This window comes from Solenopsis invicta, unplaced genomic scaffold, assembly GCF_016802725.1.
Source record: "Solenopsis invicta isolate M01_SB unplaced genomic scaffold, UNIL_Sinv_3.0 scaffold_253, whole genome shotgun sequence".
NCBI classification, from domain to species: domain Eukaryota; kingdom Metazoa; phylum Arthropoda; class Insecta; order Hymenoptera; family Formicidae; genus Solenopsis; species Solenopsis invicta.
Window position 1 is genome coordinate 1 of NW_024105256.1, and position 20,229 is coordinate 20,229.

Below are 20,229 nucleotides of genomic sequence, written 5' to 3' on the forward strand. Positions count from 1 at the left end.
TCGGATTTCATCAACCAATCCCATGGCTGGGGACTGTCAAAAATATAATGCGCGAGAACGTTTCCTCCTCTTAACGCCGCAAATTCTTTTACGATGAAACCACTTAATCGTCCAAAGGGGAAACCTTGCAGATCCACGAACGTCGGCACGGACATGTCGCGGTCGAAACGAAGACTGTGGTCCACGTCGATGTATCGTATAATATATATATGCGCAGAATTAGGTGATTTTGGGCACAATGTTTGTCAACGGGTTATACTGAATCACGAGATCGTGTATTATAAGGCAATAGGCGCTACTATTTTCCGGCACGTTAGTATTAGTCTCGAATTCGAATCGCACGTCGATGGTTGCGCTTTTAATCGATTCGCTTTGTCGACAGCAGTCGATCACGGTGAATGGACCGTTGTATAGAAACTCCGTAATGGAGAGACTTGGCTGGAGATTCTCGTATCCGAGGTAGGCTCTGCAGAAACGCGTGTACATGTCGTACAGAATAGCCCATCTGTTTTTACCAAAATCCAAATTCATATCCTCTCTCGAATAACACTCAGAGTTCAGATAGAGTTTCACATTAGTCAAATTGCAATGATCGAATCGACTCGGGTCCTCAGCCATGATATTTTTTCGACAGATTTGCAGAGCGAAGATGACGTATCGCGGCTTCTCGAGCTGAGTAGCGGTCTTGATTGGCCACGAATGTTTGGTCGTGCGTTGCAAAAGCAGATACTCGTACAAATCCCACGAGCGAAAAGCCATGCTCAGGTAACGTCCGCTCTCCAATGTGCGGAGCATCGAAAGTTTATTTATCTCGCTTAATGACACATGTGGCATGCGCCATTGAATCTTAAACAACTGGAGCAAGGGTTCCAACGCCGAATTGCCCGTCAAACAATAGTAGTATGACTATGCCGGTTCTAACTACGGAGCAACGAGGGGGGGTGAGGTGCGCGGGGAAAATGTAGGTGCGGCGGGACTTACCCTTATCTGTTTACATAAACAGTGATAACCGTTATCTATTTATGTAGATAGTAATAACCGTTATTTATTTATGTGAGTAGATAGGGGGGATGGGGGGGGGACCCTCATTGCTTCCGAGTTAGAACCGACATAATATATATAATTCGCGGGCCTGACGTCACCGCAGGGCAATATCGCGGGCCTGATGTCACCCTTGAAATTCGCGGTGATTATTCGCGGAACTGTCCTTTGTCGCCGCCGCCACCGCCGCGCGAGACAAAGGATATATATATAAAAATATTTTTGAGACTCACCTTCTTCACTTGCCTCCACCCCCATCGATAGCGCAGCGGCCCGCCGTCACCTTTCTGCCGCCGCCGCCGCCACCAGCCGCCACCCCACCCCGCCGCCACCACCACCACCCCACCACCACTCCACCACCACCACCGCCACCACCACTAATTATGTCTTTCGTCTTTCGTCTTTGTCCTCCTTCCCGCCACCACCACTAATAGTCCTCTTCCCCCTCCTCCTCGTGGAGGATGAGTTGTACAGTTGAAATTATATGTATTAATATAAAATCTGGTAGAAAAGAGAAGATCTCGTAGAGGTTATTTGCGTAAAGTTGGGCTCCTTCCTCTTCTTCTTCAGCTTCCTCTTCTTCAGTTTCCTCTTCTTCCTCGCTTTCCTCTTCTTCCTCGCTTTCCTCATTGTATACAGGAGGAGGAGGAGGGGGATGTCCGTTCAGGACAGCTCATGCTGTTTCAAGCACTTCGCGTAGAATATCGTTGGGAAAGTGGGAGAAGAGATTGTGCAGGTACTCCTGCATTGATTCTTCTCCAAATTCCATATTTATTATTATTACTTTCTATTACGCACTTAAGATCACTCACTTGCGGCGAAGTACCTCACGAATTGAGAGCACGGCTACGACTGAGGAACAAAGGGCTGTGCGAGAGCGTCCTCCGTCGCAGCGCGTATTTACAATTGCAGCGTACGTTTCATCTTAATCTTTGACCGTCATTCAATACTTTTTGAGAGTAGACGCAACTGTATGCTGATTAATGCAATATATATCGTCACCGTTGCCTTTTTACCGACACCGCCGCCACCACCACCACAACCACCACCACCACCACCACCACTATTGTCATTGTTGTCCCCGTCCGCGACTTCCCCGTCCGCGGCTTCCTCGTCCTCGTCCTCGTCCTCGTCCTCGTCCTCGGGGGGAAGAGGATAGAAAAAATATTGGATTGTCATCCCCCTCCTCCATCATGTCTACTTCTTCCTCCACTTCTACCATCACCACTTCCTCCTCTTCTCGCACCACATTTTCTACCCGGATCTGTTGGGCTTCCTCCGCATCCTCTATCAAGATGCGTCGGGATATGTCCCAAAACATCATCACAATAAATGATGGGAGTAAGATGAAAATGTTAAATAAATTTCTAATATATATATCGTCTTGAGGAGGAGGAGGATGTCCGTGAAAGACGGATTCCGCGGCAGCGATAATTCTGTCCAATGTATGGACGGGGAGAAGACAAAGAACTCTGTGCAGGTAATCCTGCATCAACTCAAGTCCATTGCAGAGTTCTGAATTCATTTTTAACTCACTTATCACTCCCGATAGTATTGAAGCGAGAGCGCGATCAAAACTGAAAAGCAAAGGGCTGTGCGAGAGCATCTTCCGTCGCAGTGCGTATTTACAGTTGCGTCTAATCTCGAAAGTATTGTATGACGGTCAAAGAAATAAGATGAAACATACGCCGCAACTGTATGCTGGCTAATGTATACAATATCGTCGCCAGCACAACTCACCACCGTTTGTCACTCGTCGTTCCGAAAAGTATCTATCTTTTTTTTATATTATATTTTATATTATATTTTATATTATATACTGTCTCTCGATAGAGAAGCCTGACGTCACTTGACGCGAGTCCACCGTTTTATAATGTGGAAATGATGAGAGAAAGTAATTTCTGAGCGTATGTTTAAATGCATTTATTTTATTCAGTGTACAATGCATCGTGTACAATAATATCAATAGCATAAGCAATTAATTCACACTCGATCTGCGAACTCTTATCGTAAGATTTGCGCAACATATGTATAGCTTCGCGTTTATTCACGACACAATTTTGACGCAAAAAGTTTACGAAATATTTAAATTTCTCAGTCACGATAGCGATGCTTTGATATAACGTAAAATATACATGTTCAATGCAATGCTCTAGCTCGTATAAGAATAGCACGGTTGCAGGCTTGAGATAAATACATACATTGTGCAACGTTAATTTAACAATACTTTGTTCGTTCAGTTTAACAAGTTGCATGGTAAGGTCGTGTATCGTTAACGATCATGTTGTCTCCGTTGACTGGACGAATCGCTCGATGTCAACACGTTTCTCGATCAGAGTTTTCCATGTTCTGTATGGTAGAATAATCCGGTTGCCGCGTGTATCGCCGAGCGATATCTCCACAGAGCATGAAACTGATGTCACGCTGATGTCGATATCAATCCATTTGTAGGATGTTAAGGTTAACGAGAACCTTCTGCCTAGAATGCGCGGCGTATACCGCGAATCTGAAGACGTGCTGAAAAGAAATGGAGATGAGTGAAACGTACAATAAAAAGTAATTGAATAAAAAAATATAATTTGTATGTATACAATGATACTTACAGTTTATCACACGCTTCAATCGGAACGTAATAAAGTGCCATTGCGCTTATTTCAAGAGCGTTGTCTGAACCGTTCGAACGAGCAACTGATGCAAGACTGATTGCAAATTGTGACGCTTATTTTTTGCAATTAATGTTACTGAAAGTTTTGAAGAAGGAGAAGGGGAAGTCCCTCCCCTCTTTTCAGTAATTTTTTTGTTATCACTAGAACATGTCACGACACGTTTTTTCACGGTCCGTTGCACATGACGTTTTTTTTTGTGATTAATGTTACCGGAATTTTCTAAGAAGGAGAAGGGGAAGTTTCCCCTCTTTCCAATAATATCATTGTTATCACTCGAACATGTCACGACACGTTTTCGCGGTCTGACAACGTGAAAGAAACGTATAAGAACGTAGATGAAATAAATATGATCTGTTTTCAAATACATGATCCCCGATATGTGGGGGTAGATTGTTTTTCGCAAAACGATAATGATTCAAGACAGGTATCAACTGCAGTTGGATGATGCAAGCTTAGACAAAGAAGTCGCAAACGCCGGTGCAAACATCCCTGATATGTGAGGTAGATTTTCAACAATGATTCAAGACAGGCACCGACAGGTTGCAATAAACAAATCGCGAGGCAATGACGATGCTTCCCCTAGATGAATAAAGGGACAAAGGAATTGCATATGAAGTATATAATAAGTCAATTAGCGCTCAGACCTCAGTAGATGTCTCGGAAGCATACCGAATCGATCGCAATATGCAGCCGTAAAAAGAAAATGGCCAACCATATTGATGACATAGACTCGGACGATAGTATGGATATTGAGTTTGAAGATTTAGATCAGAATTTAGTGGACGAAGAGGTCATATTATCTGACGATAGTGGATGTAACTCTGTTCAAAGTGAGCACTCTGAGGATCTCGTGGAAAAAGTTTTATCAAATGCACAATATAATGCATTAAATATAAATACAAGGTGTTGTATGATGCAATTTTATTACACGTTCGACGATTATTCTCAAATAATATGTGTATCATGCATGTTTGACGGTGGGCCCGTGGACTTGGGAGTAGTGCGCACCGTTCGACATCACGAAACTGATACATTCATTGTTCTTCAAGGCAAGTATTGCGACTATTGCCGAAGACCAACATTTATGTACATTCCATGCAACATGTGCCCAATCTGTGTGTTCACACAATAATAAAAATAGCTAATCATATCGCGGATGAAGTTCTTGAAGTTTCGTCTGACGAAGAGTTACCTGGGGATAGCGGATGTGACAGTGATCTAAGTGAGCATCCTGAGATTCGTGTTGTATCAATTGCTGAACTACGCGCTTTGAATCGCACGAAACATTGCATGATACAATTTTACTACTCGACGGGTGGCGCCCTTGCCGTTTGCGCATCATGCATGATTGAACTTTCTGACATCGAATTGAACTCAATGGACGCCGTTCAAATGCACGAAACAAATTTCCTCGAACAACTTGACGGACGTATCTGCTCTAAATGCCGCCAACCCATGTTTGTATATATTCCAGCTAACATGTGCAGAGTGTGCTTACATTGAACAATTATTTTTTTAATACGCTCAGTGAAAAAGAGCATGGAAACCACTAATCATTCTTGTTTGTTAGTGCATCTCCTTCGTGGTCGAGAATTTGGATTTGATAACGCGCTTGCCTCTGATACAAGTAAATACTGTGCTACCTTAACACGTCAACATGAAAATAGATTGTTTCGTTGTTCTCTACATGGCAGATACCATTATCGTACATTTATTGATATATCAAATTATAATGGTAATTGTGGTGATGAAATAATCTCAAAGCTTTATACGTGCAATCACATGATTCGTGGCAAGCTTTCTGACGAACATAGTGAAACTTCACCAGTGGAACTTCGTTATGATACTATACTTCCTTAACATGAAAATATTATGATAGACATTTTTGAAAATTGAAAAAATGGAGAACATTGAACGTGAATTACTCGAGCAATGCTCACAGGTTGCAAATTTAGCGGAATGGTTCACGTGGTTGCAACGATGCGACGAGTGCCTCGTGCAGCTCGAAGAATTTTGTAGTGTCAAACGTCCACGACTCACCGTCGGCTCTAGACAATCCATAGTGGCGAGAATCGCGCGACTCGCGGGTGCAATAGCGCAGTTAGAAAGGCGTTTTGTGCACGTTGGTGGTGGTGCGCACGCTAGTATTAGCGCCAGTGACAAAAAATCGCTCGTGTGGCGCGAGATCGACGCTTCGTTTGAGTCACGTATTCTTACGGGTGCTGTAATAAACGCGGATTATATTGAGCCGCGACATTTCTTGGAAGACGCTAGTGATTTAGTGATCGAACAAGTGCGAGACGCTATCGCGAAACATGGAAGTGTAAAAGTGAACACTGTATTCAACGGTGAATTTGTAAACATTCGTGATGACCGCGATAATAAAAATCTGGCGACGAAAAACTATGAATTGTATAGAGCATCAAATTTGCGCGAGTGGTATGAACGACGCGTTATTGAAGTAATATTAGCGATGCTCGATGAGTTTCAGGAACGCGATAGTGGTTGGGCGTTACACCGAATACAGAACTTGATGGTGAATATAAACAAACTTAATCCCATGCACGCGGGGTGTTACTTTGAAGTGCCGCTGTCGGTAAGTGACAAACGTGCGATAATTAATGTGCAATCGAAAGACAATGCTTGCTTCGCGTGGTCAGTGGTGGCTGCCCTGTACCCAGCTGAAAGAAATGCATCCCTGGAGTCGTCGTATCCGCATTATTCGACTGTTTTAAAGTTTGACGATATACAATTTCCAATGAAAGTGAAAGACATTGGAAAATTTGAACGATTAAACGATGTGTCGGTGAACGTGTACGGTACCGAACTTGATAGAAAAGAAAAGATACAGTACGTTGTACCGTTACGCCTGACTGAAGATAAAAAGGAGAAACACGTTAATCTTTTCTACGTGGAAGATAAACATGACGTCCCCCACAGCCACTTTGCGTGGATTAAGAACCTATCGCGACTGGTCAGTTCACAGCTGAGCAAACACAAGAAATTCATCTGTGATCGGTAAGTGTAATAATAATAATAATAATAATATTAATGATAATATTAATAATACATGTATTAAAAATATTTATTACAGATGCCTGCATTACTTCCACTCTGAAGAAAAATTGCAGTCGCATGTAGTGGAGTGCAAGAAAATAAATGACTGCGCCATCATTCTATCGAGAGAGGACCAGAAATGGCTAGAATTCGACTCATACAACAACAAGGAGCGCGTCCCCTTTGTAATTTACGCCGATTTGGAGTGCGTATTGAGGAAGATGGAGAATGAAACAGAGAACACGTTGAGTTTCGCGTATCAACATCACAAGGTATTTAGCATAGCTTACTATCTTAAATGCTCGTTCGACGACGCGTTATCAAAGTATCGCTTTCGCCGCGATAAGGACTGTATCGCGTGGTTCGCGAAAGAATTAGAAAATTTGGTGCATGACATGAAAGCCCGAATATCCGCCAATGTTCCAATGGAACAATTAACTATACAGCAACAAGAGGCATTCTTGAACGCGACGAAGTGCCATATATGCGAAAAATCGTTTATATCAGATAAGCGCCTTACCCGTAACGAGTGGCTAATCAACGGATGCATGATCATTGTCATCTGACCGGCAAGTACCGTGGTCCCGCTCATAATAAATGTAATCTGAATTATAAGAATACGTACGTTATTCCAATCGTTTTTCATAATTTGAGCGGTTACGACGCGCATTTTATAATAAAAGAAATTTCTACCGCGTTCGAAGGCAAGATTGATCTACTACCGGTAAATAAAGAAAAATATATTTCTTTTACTAAACATGTCGCAGCTACTGGCGTGGGAACAAAATCAGGCGAAGTACGAAATTGTATACGATTTCGATTCATTGATTCATATAAATTCTTAAGTTCGAGTCTCGAAAAATTGGCGTCATTTCTAAATATTGAACAATTAAAAATTACTCGTTCTGAATTTTCATCGTTATCGAACGAAGATTTCGAATTGCTCACACGCAAAGGTGTCTTTCCGTACGAGTACGTTGATAATGTCGGCAAACTTTTAGAAACGCATTTACCTCCGCGTGAATCGTTCTACAGTTCACTCACCGAGCAGACGGTATCAGAGCATGATTACGCTCATGCCGAGAACGTATGGCAGCGGTTCGCAATTGAAACCCTGGGCGAATACAGCGATTTATATTTGAAAACGGATGTTTTATTATTAGCCGACATTTTCGAAAACTTTCGTGATAAAAGCATGCAGAGTTACGGTCTGGACCCTGCGCATTACTATACATTACCAGGCTATACATGGGATGCAATGTTGAAAAAAACTGGTATAAGATTCGAATTGCTTACGGACATTGAAATGGTACTTTACGTGGAACGTGGGATCCGTGGCGGATTAAGTCAATGTTCGGGCAGATATGCAAAGGCCAATAATAAGTACATGAAATCGTACGATCCGTCAAAACCATCAATATATTGTCAATATTACGATGTGAATAATCTTTATGGATGGGCAATGTGCCAGCCGTTGCCATACGGTGAATTTAAATGGGTCGAAAACGTTGAAAATTTTGATGTAAACGCGATCGCATTGGACTCTAACACCGGGTATATATTGGAAGTCGATCTTGCATATGAGAATCATCTGCACGATCGACACAGTGACCTAGCGTTCTGTCCTTCAAGCGATAAGCCTCCAGGGTCAAGGCAAAGTAAGCTTTTAGCGACAGTGCATGATAAAGAGCGTTACATCATCCACTACCGCAATCTTCAACAGTGCACGCGTCATGGGCTTCGAATCGTAAAAATACATCGCGTACTTCAATTCGCTCAATCCACTTGGCTCCGAAATTATATAGAACTAAATACAGAATTTCGAACAAACGCGAAAAACGATTTCGAGAAAAATTTATATAAATTAATGAATAATGCAGTTTTCGGTAAAACAATGGAAAATGTACGTAATCATGCTGATATTAAATTAGTAACGCAATGGGAAGGCCGTTACGGGGCAGAGGCCATGATCGCTGCTTCGAATTTTCATAGCCGCAGCGTTTTCACAGAAAATCTGCTTGCCATAGAAATGCGTAAACTCTCGGTAAAATTTAACAAACCCATATATGTCGGCATGTGTATTCTCGACATTTCAAAAACCTGCCTTTACGAATTTTACTACGATTATATGCTACCATTGTATCAAGATAAATGTCAGATACTCTACACAGACACAGACAGCATGGTGATGGCCATCGAGTGCGATGATGTGTACATGGACATGAAATGTGATATCGCGAGATACGACACAAGCGATTATCCCGCGGACAATGTATATAATATGCCTCTCGTTAATAAGAAGGTTTCCGGGCTAATGAAGGATGAGAATTGCGGCATGATTATGACTGAATTTGTAGGGCTAAGAGCGAAAATGTATGCTGTGAGAGTAGAAGGGAAAAGAGATACGAAAAAGGCTAAAGGTGTAAAGAATAATGTAGTGGCGCGAACTATTACTTTTGAAGATTATAAGCGATGCTTGCACGACGATATAGAATTAACTCGCCGCCAAACATGTATACGTTCAAAATTACATGAGGTGTATACTATTAATGAGAAGAAAGTTGCACTTAATTCAAAAGACGATAAGCGATACGTTATCCATGATTCAACAAAAACATTACCGTGGGGACATTGGCGTATACCATTGTAATATATATTTAATGTTTCACGTTTTATTATAAGTTGTATCAGTATCAGTATTATACGATGTATTGTTATATGTTTTTATATTTAGAAGTAGTATTTACTATATTTTTTTTTCATTAAACCTATTTTAATACGTTTCTTTATATTGAATGTACGTATGCCGCACGTTGTGTGTGCGTGTGTGCGTGTGTGCGTGTGTGCGTGTGTGCGTGTGTGCGTGTGTGCGTGTGTGTGCGTGTGCGTGTGTGTGCGTGTGCGTGTGTGTGCGTGTGCGTGCGTGTGCGTGTGTGTGCGTGTGTGTGTGTGTGTGTGTGTGTGTGTGTGTGCGTGCGTGCGTGCGTGCGTGCGTGTGTGCGTGTGTGTGTGTGTGTGTGTGTGTGTGTGTGTGTGTGTGTGTGTGTGTGTGTGTGTGTGTGTGTGATATCTTCTCATTCATGTGTAATAATTGTATTAAACGAGGACAAAGAGAGAAAATAAAAAAGTATAATCATATTTTTTTTTTTCATGTATTTATTGTTCACAATATATATGTTTCTTACAAAATTAAATAACATCATTTTTATTTATCCACGAATTATGCGATGCATCGAATCCCAGCCATTTCACGTAAACTTTGTTTCCTTTCTTCTTTAAAATTTTCTGCACTAAATAAACATCAGGATATTTCGCTTGATGTAATTCATGTTCATAAAATGCACCCGCGACGCTTTTTCCGCGATAATCTTCCAATAAATACGTGATGGGATTTGTATGCTGCACTTTAACGATCGTAAACACCTCGGTTGTCCAATTTGGAGTATAGTTTTTTTCAAAAATTGTCTTGTGTTTGCTCACGCGTACCTTAGCTCCAACCTTGAATTTCGCAGGTGCAGCGATCTTAACGTGGCTATACACCGTGTCGAGGAGCTTTTTAGCCAATTCTGGCGTTACATCCACGGGTCGCATGCTTATCGTACGATGAAACGCGCGGTTGTAATCTGAAACTAGACGCGGTAGTTCGTCGACCCACTTGTAAGATCCTTGCACGTAAACATTTTCCACATCTTCTCCTTCAAAGTTCTATTGAAGCGCTCGATTATCGATGCTTTCATCACCGAATACGTGGAATAATGATTAATGTTGTGCTTTTTCAAAAGTTTCTGCACATCGACGTTGTAAAACTCCTTGCCCATATCCGTTTGCAAGTTGCGTGGACATCTTCCGCTCTTCCGAATTATCTCAGCGATGACGTCAGCTGTCTCTTTTCCGATCTTGCTCTTCATCGCTACTGCCCATGCGAATTTGCTCAACGCATCAATGACCGTTAGTATATAATGATGACCTTTGTTAATATTTGAATATGGACGCATCTCGACGATATCAGCTTGCCACAGATCGTCGAATCCTTTGATTATAACACGTCTTCTTGGAAAATGTCGTCTCGCTGGAGCGTGTAATTCCTCGACGAGACGTCGTCTTTCGGAGCTAATTTTCTTTGATGAACTCATGTTTTTTGTAAACTCGCGATGTAATGTAAAATCAGCTTCGTTTATTTTCTATCATCCTTCAGTAACCATTCTTTGTCCTCCGGTTTCTGTCGATTAGATAATTTTTCATACTCATTCTTCATCCGATTTACGCTCGTTCGATAACCATCTAATACTCGATCTCGAGATTTTTCACAATGATCCTGAGCAGCGTGATAATTATCCGTCAATCGTTCCCCAACCGTCCGATTTTTATTTAAGAACCGTTCAATGTCATTCGTTAGACGTTCGTACCCGTCTTTTCGGCGTTCATTGCCGCTCATTTTTTTTTTATCGCACGTCCTTTTCGGACAAAGTCAGCCTCCTGTCTGACTCGTTTCGCGGGATATGCGTTTAATTTATAATTATACCGGCTTCGCGAAGTTCCTCGATGATGGACAACATCTCGTTGCCGTGAGCATCGTTGCCGGCTCTATATGAAGCGTCAAGCAAACGGAGTCGATCCACCAACTCATTAGGATCGTCCCAGTGCACGTAATCGATCTTATTATCGTTCAGTATCATAGCGCGAGGTATTCCCTTTCCGGATTTATTCTTTCTCTTTGGTGTAGATTCAATTGACATCAATGGCGCAATCACGTATTTATACTTGTATCCTCTGTTGCCCTGTAGTCGACTCTGCGCGGTGAAATTTTTTCTATGTACGTTTGTAGCCAACAATATGCTCTTGTACTTTTGCAAATCGTCCTCCTTATAGAGAAAATCATCGGGCAATCTTTTAAAAATCAACTCATAAAGACCGAGTGTGCCAACGTATCGCACGCCGTCGATAATGATGTTATCATCGATGTCCACGTCAAACTTTTTATTACCAAGCATCATTTCGTCCCTGTCGAGACGAACGCCATATATGGTGTCTATACTTTTCTCCGATCCACCACCACCACCGCTGAGGAACTCGCCGATGTACTTTTGACCGAGCGGACCCAAATGTTGCGACAACGTTTTTCGACCTTCCAACGTTTGCATGTGATGTTGAACAGTTGTTCCGAATGAATCGTCTGTGGTTTCGAAGACGTCCTGGAGAACCTTATTCGTTGATTTTGCTGCTCCAATCGTAGGTGTTTTCGTCGACGATCCTGACGATTCTATCATTGTAGAATGAAGCACAGGTGAATCCAACGCGACGTTAGAACGTTTCCTTTCTCCCGATAGTAATTTTGAATATTTGTGAAATGCTCCATCATCGTCATCGTCGTCGTCGCCGCTATCCCTGTGTTTTTTCTTAGTATGTTTCGACTTTTCCTCTTTGATATCTTTAACCTCTTTCTTAATCGGCTGGGATTCCTCAACAATCTGTTTCAGAGGTTCAACGATAGGTTTGAAACGTCTCTTCATAGCGATCTCTTCCTCAATTCGACCAGTTTTCAGAGCGCGATGTTTCTTGCGGATCGCCTCGCTCGTTTTTTCAATCTCTTTCGCGAGTTTCTCGCGATTACGCACATTAGCCATGATGAACGTCTCTGTTCAAGGTATCGAGAACAACTAATCGTTTCACGGTACCGCGAACTTGTTAAATCCTTTTCTGTATCGTCCATTAGTGAGCGAACTATCCTTGTCTATCACTAGAAATCCGTACTCACGCTGCCAACAAGCACGACATAATGCCCAAAATTCGTCGTACGACATGTCGTTGTTCACGTGATCGTTGTAAATATGTTTCAGGTTAGTACCATCCTGTTTAAACAGGATTAGGAGATTGGCATTATCGCGTATCAGATGTATCAGTATCCTCGCGTACGTTTGACACAGGTAAAAGCAGTCGACATTCGAATGACGACCCATCGAAAAGTATTCTCTGATCGCATCCTGCTTATTGCATGCAACGTCGTCGAAGACAAAGATCGAATTCGGACGCGACTCGCTCGGTGGAACGACATCGCTGTTATTTGAGAATGTAAAGTATCCGATTTCATCGATCGATGTCAACAGATTTTCGAGATATCGATATTTTGGTTGCATTAGCGACTTGGAATAAATATAAACATTTTCAAAACGTACACCGTGCGGACTCTCGAGCAGGCTTATAAGAACATTAGTCTTGCCGCACGAGGATGGTCCCGCAATTATAGCGCGGATGGTACTCGGCAACATTTCACCGTGCTTCCTCAACGGCGCGCTGCCCCCCATCATTTGCAATTTTTCGTCACAGTTTGTGACGCGTATCGTACCCGACTGCCGCACGAATTTCATGATTCACACTAAACTCGCGTGACACGTCGAGCACCTATTAATAGGCGCGCGGAACCGCAAGTTGCTCAGTAATAAAAATGTTTCTCACGCTGTCACATCCCTGTGATATTTTAGATTTGAGCGCTGAGCAGTTGGAATATATACCGAAAGTCGTATTGTTACACGTATACGGCAACTACGTCGATCACGTGTGGGACAGGCTTCCGAAGCATATAAGAGCGGACCCGGAAGTTGGAACGTATCGTCGCTGCGACGAGCATCACAATCAGCCGTGGCAGAGGACGCACATTGACGGTCCCGCGCCGAGAATTAAAGATTGCGGCGAATATCAGCGTCGAGCGAAGGCTGCGTCGGAGGTCTGCTGAATCGAGAGATAAACGCGCTTCCTTTCGAATTACATATTCCCGGCTATCAGTTTTGCGGTCCGGGCACTCGGTTGAAGAAACGATTAGCTAGAGGCGACAGAGGCGTATATCCATTGGACGCGGCGTGCCGCGAACATGATATTGCGTACTCTCTTAGCAACGAACTCGTCGATAGACACGCGGCGGATAAGGTGCTCGCCGATAAAGCGCTGGGACGCGTCATCGCAGGAGATTCGACTATCGGCGAAAAAGCCGCCGCTGCAGCCGTTTGGGCAGAGATGAAGGCCAAGACCAAGATCGGCATGGGTATGAAGGCGAGAAAGAGGAAAGCAACGACAAAGAAAACGATGAAAAAACGAATACTTCCGTCGGCGAAACGAGGCGGTGTGTTACCGATCCTGCCAATGTTAGGCGTACTCGGATCTTTAATCGGTGGTGCAGCCGGTGTAGCGAAAGCGGTAAACAACAGCAAAGCTGCGACGTCAGCTCGAGGAGCTGCAACGTCACAATCGCGCAATGGAACAAGGTCGCGGGCTTTATCTTGCTCCGTACAAGCGTGGACGAGGATTGTATCTTGGACCATATAAACGCGGACAAGGAGTATCGGCGAAGAAAAAAAAAACGTCGAAAAAACGATAAAAATGCCCGAGGGAGTGACCGCCGATGTGCAATTAAACTGTCTGGTGAAACGTATGCGCATACCATATTTTAGAGGAGTGTACATGCGTAATACTTTACCGACCAGTGGCGTAAGAAGAAACGAAAGCGGTATTGTCAATCTAGACGATATCGCGGGCCCTGGGACTCATTGGGTCGCATACGTAAAAAGGAGCAACCGCGTAATTTATTTCGATAGTTTTGGTAATCTTCGACCGCCTCGAGAACTGGTGCGATATTTCGGAAGCAATGTTACGATTGAGTACAATCGAACGTCCTATCAGACGTACGATCAAAGTTTCTGCGGACAAATGTGCTTGCGGTTTCTTCAGACTGTTGACCTTTAAAAGACCGACGAGATACCGCAAAGTCTCAGTATTCGTCGAGCGCTTTTTCCATCATGTCGTTTACCCTAACGCTGAGCGGAAAGAGCAACGTTCTCGCTGCAAATTACTCTCCGACGATAGATTTAACCGATGCCGAATACGAACTCGGTCTAACGCTTTTTGAAACTTACAACACAATACCGAACGTGAACGCCTCGAACAATAAATTCTATTTCGGTAAAGACGATGCGGAGATTACGATACCCGAAGGATCGTACGAGCTGCCGGCCATAAACGAATTTTTGAAACGCGCAATTTCGCAGAAACGTCCACGACGCAACGCACCCGATACCGGTGACGTTGTCCGCGGCGATATCGGCGTGTTCAATGATGACAACGAGGAAGAAGAGTTCCCGATAGTGATTCGCGCAAATTAAAACACAATGAAGTGCGAGATTAAATGTGCATACACAATAAACTTTAATAAACCAAACAGCATTGGATCGCTGCTGGGATTCTCGAAGCGCGTACTGCAACCGCGTAGATGGTATGAATCGGACCAGTCGATCAACATAATTAACGTAAATATAATTTGTATTGAATGCAGTGTAACTGCAGGTGCATACAACAACGGTGCGCGTGTGCATACGATTCATGAATTTTCGCCGAGTGGGCCTTCAGGATATAAGCTCAGTGAAAAGCCAAATCAGATCATTTACCTTCCAGTAATCGTACGGAGCATTACGACTCTCACCATACGAGTTGTCGATCAAAACGGACGATTGTTGGACTTTCGCGGAGAAGAGATTACAGTTAGGTTGCACGTTCGAAAGCGAGCGTGACACATGAGATGCTTGTGTTGAGTGGAGCCGAGCGCGCACGGAGAGATATCGCATTCTTTACAAGGACGGTGACATCATCGATTGATAATCCGACTCGGTCAACTGAGAAGAAAAAGCTCAGCGCATCAAACGTTAAATTTTTACAATCACTGGGATTCGCGGTACGAAAATCTTAAAAATGACTGATATTCTAAATGTCAGAGACGAGCCGATCTTTGACGATCGAATCGTCAAGATTGAAACCCACGCTTATTCGCCGTATGCAAACACAACGTACGGGCACAGCGATGAGATAAGAATACCCATACAACAACAAGATTTGTATACATTGCCGTACGAGAGTTTCCTATACGTCGAGGGGAGAATTACGAAACAGAATAGACCTGAAGGGGCCAGCGGCGACGTGGTATTGGGAAACAATTGCGTGGCTTTTATGTTCGACGAGATAAGATACGAGTTGAACGGCGTCGAAATTGATCGTAATAGAAACGTGGGCATAACCAGCACGCTGAAAAACTATGTAACGCTGTCATCCGACAAAAGCGTGATTCTGCGAAATGCCGGCTGGGAAACGCAGATGACTACCGCTGACGGGTATTTCAATTTCTGTGTCCCGCTCTACGTGCTGTTGGGATTCTGCGAAGATTATAAACGCATAGTGATCAATGCTCGTCACGAGTTGATCTTGATACGAGCGCGCAACGATAACAATTGTCTGAAGGGTAATTCGGCGTTGGAGCCCGTTCTCGAGTTGTTTAAAATTCAGTGGCGAATGCCGCATGTACTCTTGAGTGATATAAATAAACTTTCGATGCTGCGCACTTTGGAGAGCGGACGATATCTCAGCATGGCTTTTCGCTCGTGGGATCTTTACGAGTATCCACTATTGCAACGCACGACCAAGCATTCGTGGGCAATCAAGACCGCTACTCAGCTCGAGAAGCCGCGATACGTCATTTTCGCTATGCAAACCGGCCGAAAAAATAACATGTCTGAGGACACGAGCCGATTCGACCATTGCAATTTGACCAACGAGAAACTTTATCTGAATTCTGAATCTTATCCCTACATCGAAATGGATCTTGATTTTGCCAAAAACAAATGGGCTATTCTATACGAGATGTACGCGCGTTTCTGCAAAACCGACCTCGGATACGAGTATCTCGAGCCGAATCTCACCGTCACCAACTTTCTAAACAAAGGTCCGTTCTGCATAATTGATTGCAGTCGGCAAGTCGAATCGATTAAGAGCGCAACCGTTGACGTGCGAATAGAATTCGAAACTAAAGATAACGTGCCGGATAACACCGGCGCGTATGCACTCATAATACACGATCGCGTGATTCAATATAACCCGTTGACAAACATTGTGCGCAAAATCACCTAATTCTGCGCATATATAAATTATACGATACATCGACGTGGACCACAGTCTTCGTTTCGACCGCGACATGTCCGTGCCGACGTTTGTGGATCTGCAAGGTTTCCCCCTTGGACGATTAAGTGGTTTCATCGTAAAAGAATTTGCGGCGTTAAGAGGGGGAAACGTTCTCGCGCATTATATTTTTGACAGTCCCCAGCCATGGGATTGGTTGATGAAATCCGAAAAATCCTGTGCTTCCTGGCTCACTGCCTGTCATCATGGGCTAAGATGGGGCACCGACGGAGTGGTTCCGTACCGGAAAGCGAGACAAGTGATTACAACTGCAGTACTGGGTGCTGAAAATCCTGACAACAAGGAGATTGTGTACGTCAAAGGGCATGAGAAAAGAGAATGGCTGGGAGAATTACTTCTGGACAGTCGACGAGAATACGCATACATCGAGAGCCTGGATGTGGATTACGAAGACGTGGATAATCTGAATAATCTAGATGATGCTAATACTTTTCAATGTGGACAACACCGTACGAATAAACATTGTGCAATGCAAAATGTATTCAAACTTTTCAATTGGTGGACACAATTACATGAATAAACATATGTAATATACGAGATATGTTTTATTCCTTTCCCTCCATTACATCAACGTTATTTTATGTTTTGTTCATTTCATTTACATTCTTATACGTTTCTTTCATGTTGTTAGAGCGCGAAAAAACATGTTGTAACACGTTCGTGTGATAACAAAGAAATTATTGGAAGGAAGAGGAACTTCCCCTTTTCCTTCTTAAAAATTCCAGAAACGTTAATCGCAAAAAGCGTCACAATTTGCAATCCGTATTACATCAAGCGGCGGTGTCGATAAAAGGGCAACGGTGACGATATATATTACATTAATCAGCATACAGTTGCGTCTGCTCTCAAAAAGTATTGAATGACGGTCAAAGATTAAGATGAAACGTACGCCGCAATTGTAAATACGCGCTGCGACGGAGGACGCTCTCGCACAGCCCTTTGTTCCTCAGTCGTAGCCGTGCTCTCAATTCATGAGGTACTTCGCCGCAAGTGAGTGATCTTAAGTGCGTAATAGAAAGTAATAATAATAAATATGGAATTTGGAGAAGAATCAATGCAGGAGTATCTGCACAATCTCTTCTCCCACTTTCCCAACGATATTCTACGCGAAGTGCTTGAAACAGCACGAGCTGTCCTGAACGGACATCTTCCTCCTCCTCCTCCTGTATACAATGAGGAAAGCGAGGAAGAAGAGGAAAGCGAGGAAGAAAAGGAAGCTGAAGAAGAGGAAGCTGAAGAAGAAGAGGAAGGAGCCCAACTTTACGCAAATAACCTCTACGAGATCTTCTCTTTTCTACCAGATTTTATATTAATACATATAATTTCAACGATACAACTTATCCTCCACGAGGAGGAGGGGGAAGAGGACTATTAGTGGTGGTGGCGGGAAGGAGGACAAAGACGAAAGACGAAAGACATAATTAGTGGTGGTGGCGGTGGTGGTGGTGGTGGAGTGGTGGTGGGGTGGTGGTGGTGGCGGCGGGGTGGCGGCGGCGGCGGCAGAAAGGTGACCGCGGGCCGCTGCGCTATCGATGGGGGTGGAGGCAAGTGAAGAAGGTGAGTCCCAAAAATATTTTTATATATATCCTTTGTCTCGCGCGGCGGTGGCGGCGGCGACAAAGGACAGTTCCGCGAATAATCACCGCGAATTTCAAGGGTGACGTCAGGCCCGCGATATTGCCCTGCGGTGACGTCAGGCCCGCGAATTATGTATATTATGTCGGTTCTAACTCGGAAGCAATGAGGGTCCCCCCCACCTATCCGCCCCCCTATCTACTTACATAAACAAATAACGGTTATCACTATCTACATAAATAGATAACGGTTATCACTGTTTATGTAAACAGATAAGGGTAAGTCCCGCCGCACCTACATTTCCTACATTTTCCCCGCGCACCTTACCCCCCCTCGTTGCACCATAGTTAGAACCGGCATAGTCATACTACTGACAATTGTTATCGTTGCGCGTTCGTATCAAGATAAACTCGTGACGCGCGTTGATCACTATGCGTTTATAATCCTCGCAGAATCCCAAAAGCATATTGAGCGGATCGCAAAAGTTGAAGAAGCCATCATTGGTAGTCATTCGTTCTTCCCAGCCAGCCTTTCGCAGAACCACGTTTTTATCGTATGTCAGCGTTACATAGTTTTTCAGCGTGCTGGTTATGGAGCGTCAGACCGAGTTCATACTCTCCATCGGTCAAATCTATTGGCGGTGAATAATTTGCAGCGAGAACGCTGCTCGTTCCACTGAGCGTTAGTGTCAACGACATGACGGAGAAAGCGCTCGACTTACACTGAGAGTCTGCAGCACCACGTCGATATTTTTAAAATTTTACTCTTTGAAGAAAACGCAAGCACATTTGCCCACAGAAATTCTGAGCGTATGTCTGATAGGGCGTTCGGTTGTACTCTATCGTAACATTGTTTCCGAAATAACGCACGAGATCTCGAGGCGGTCGCAGATTGCCAAAACTATCGAAATATTTGACGCGGTTGCTCCTCTTTGCAAACGCTACCCAATGAGTACCAGGCCCCGTGGTATCGTCTAGATTAACGATGGCGCTCTCGTTTAAACGCACGCCATTCGACGGTAAAGCATCGAGCATGAAAACACCTCTAAAATACGGTATGCGCATACGTCTCGCCAGCTGTTTCAACTGCACGTCAGTAGTCACGCCTGTGGGCATTCTTATCGTCTTTTCGGCGTTTTTTTTTTCTTCTTCGCTGATAAACCTCGTCCACTTTTATATGGGCCCAGGTACAATCCGCGTCCGTCTTTATATGGAGCTAAATGTAGACCGCGACCCTGTTCCATCGCGCGATTGTGGCGTTGCAGCTCCTCGAGCTGGCGTCGCGCGGCTTTGTTGGCGTTTATCACTTTCGCTACACCGGCTGCTCCTCCGACTAATGATCCAATCGCGCCCAAGATTGGTAGAATTGGCAACATACCACCTCGTTTCGCCGACGGAAGTATTCGTTTTTTCTTTGTCGTTGTTTTCCTCTTTTTCGCCTTCATACCCATGCCAATCTTGGTCTTGGCTTTCATGGCTGCCCAAACGGCTGCAGCGGCGGCTCTCTCACCGATAGTCGACTCTCTCGCGATGACACAATCCAGCGCTTTGTTGGCGAGCACTCTGTCGGCTGCGTGTCTATCGACGAGTTTGTGCTAAGAGAGTACGCAATATCGTGTTCGCGGCACGCCGCGTCCAATGGATTTACACTTTTGTCACCTCTGGTCAATCGTTTCTTCAACCGAGTGCCCGGACCGCAAAACTGATAACCGGGAATATGTAATTCGAAAGGAAGCGCGTTTATCGCTCGATTCAACAGACCTCCGACGCGACCTTTGCTCGACGCTGACATTCCTCGCAATCCTTAATTCTCGGCGCGGGACCGTCAATGTGCGTCCACTGCCACGGCTGATTGTGATGCTCGTTGCAGCGACGATACG

At 44.0% G+C, this 20,229-nt stretch overlaps 1 protein-coding gene across 1 annotated transcript; it reads right to left on the reverse strand.

Moving 5' to 3' along the window:
* Positions 1-259: 259 nt before the first annotated feature.
* LOC113004940 lies at positions 260-759 on the reverse strand (the record flags this gene model as incomplete). Its single annotated transcript, XM_026139654.2, has 1 exon — positions 260-759. A coding segment is annotated over exon 1 (500 nt), but the record flags the coding sequence as incomplete, so codon positions are not given.
* Positions 760-20,229: the final 19,470 nt, after the last annotated feature.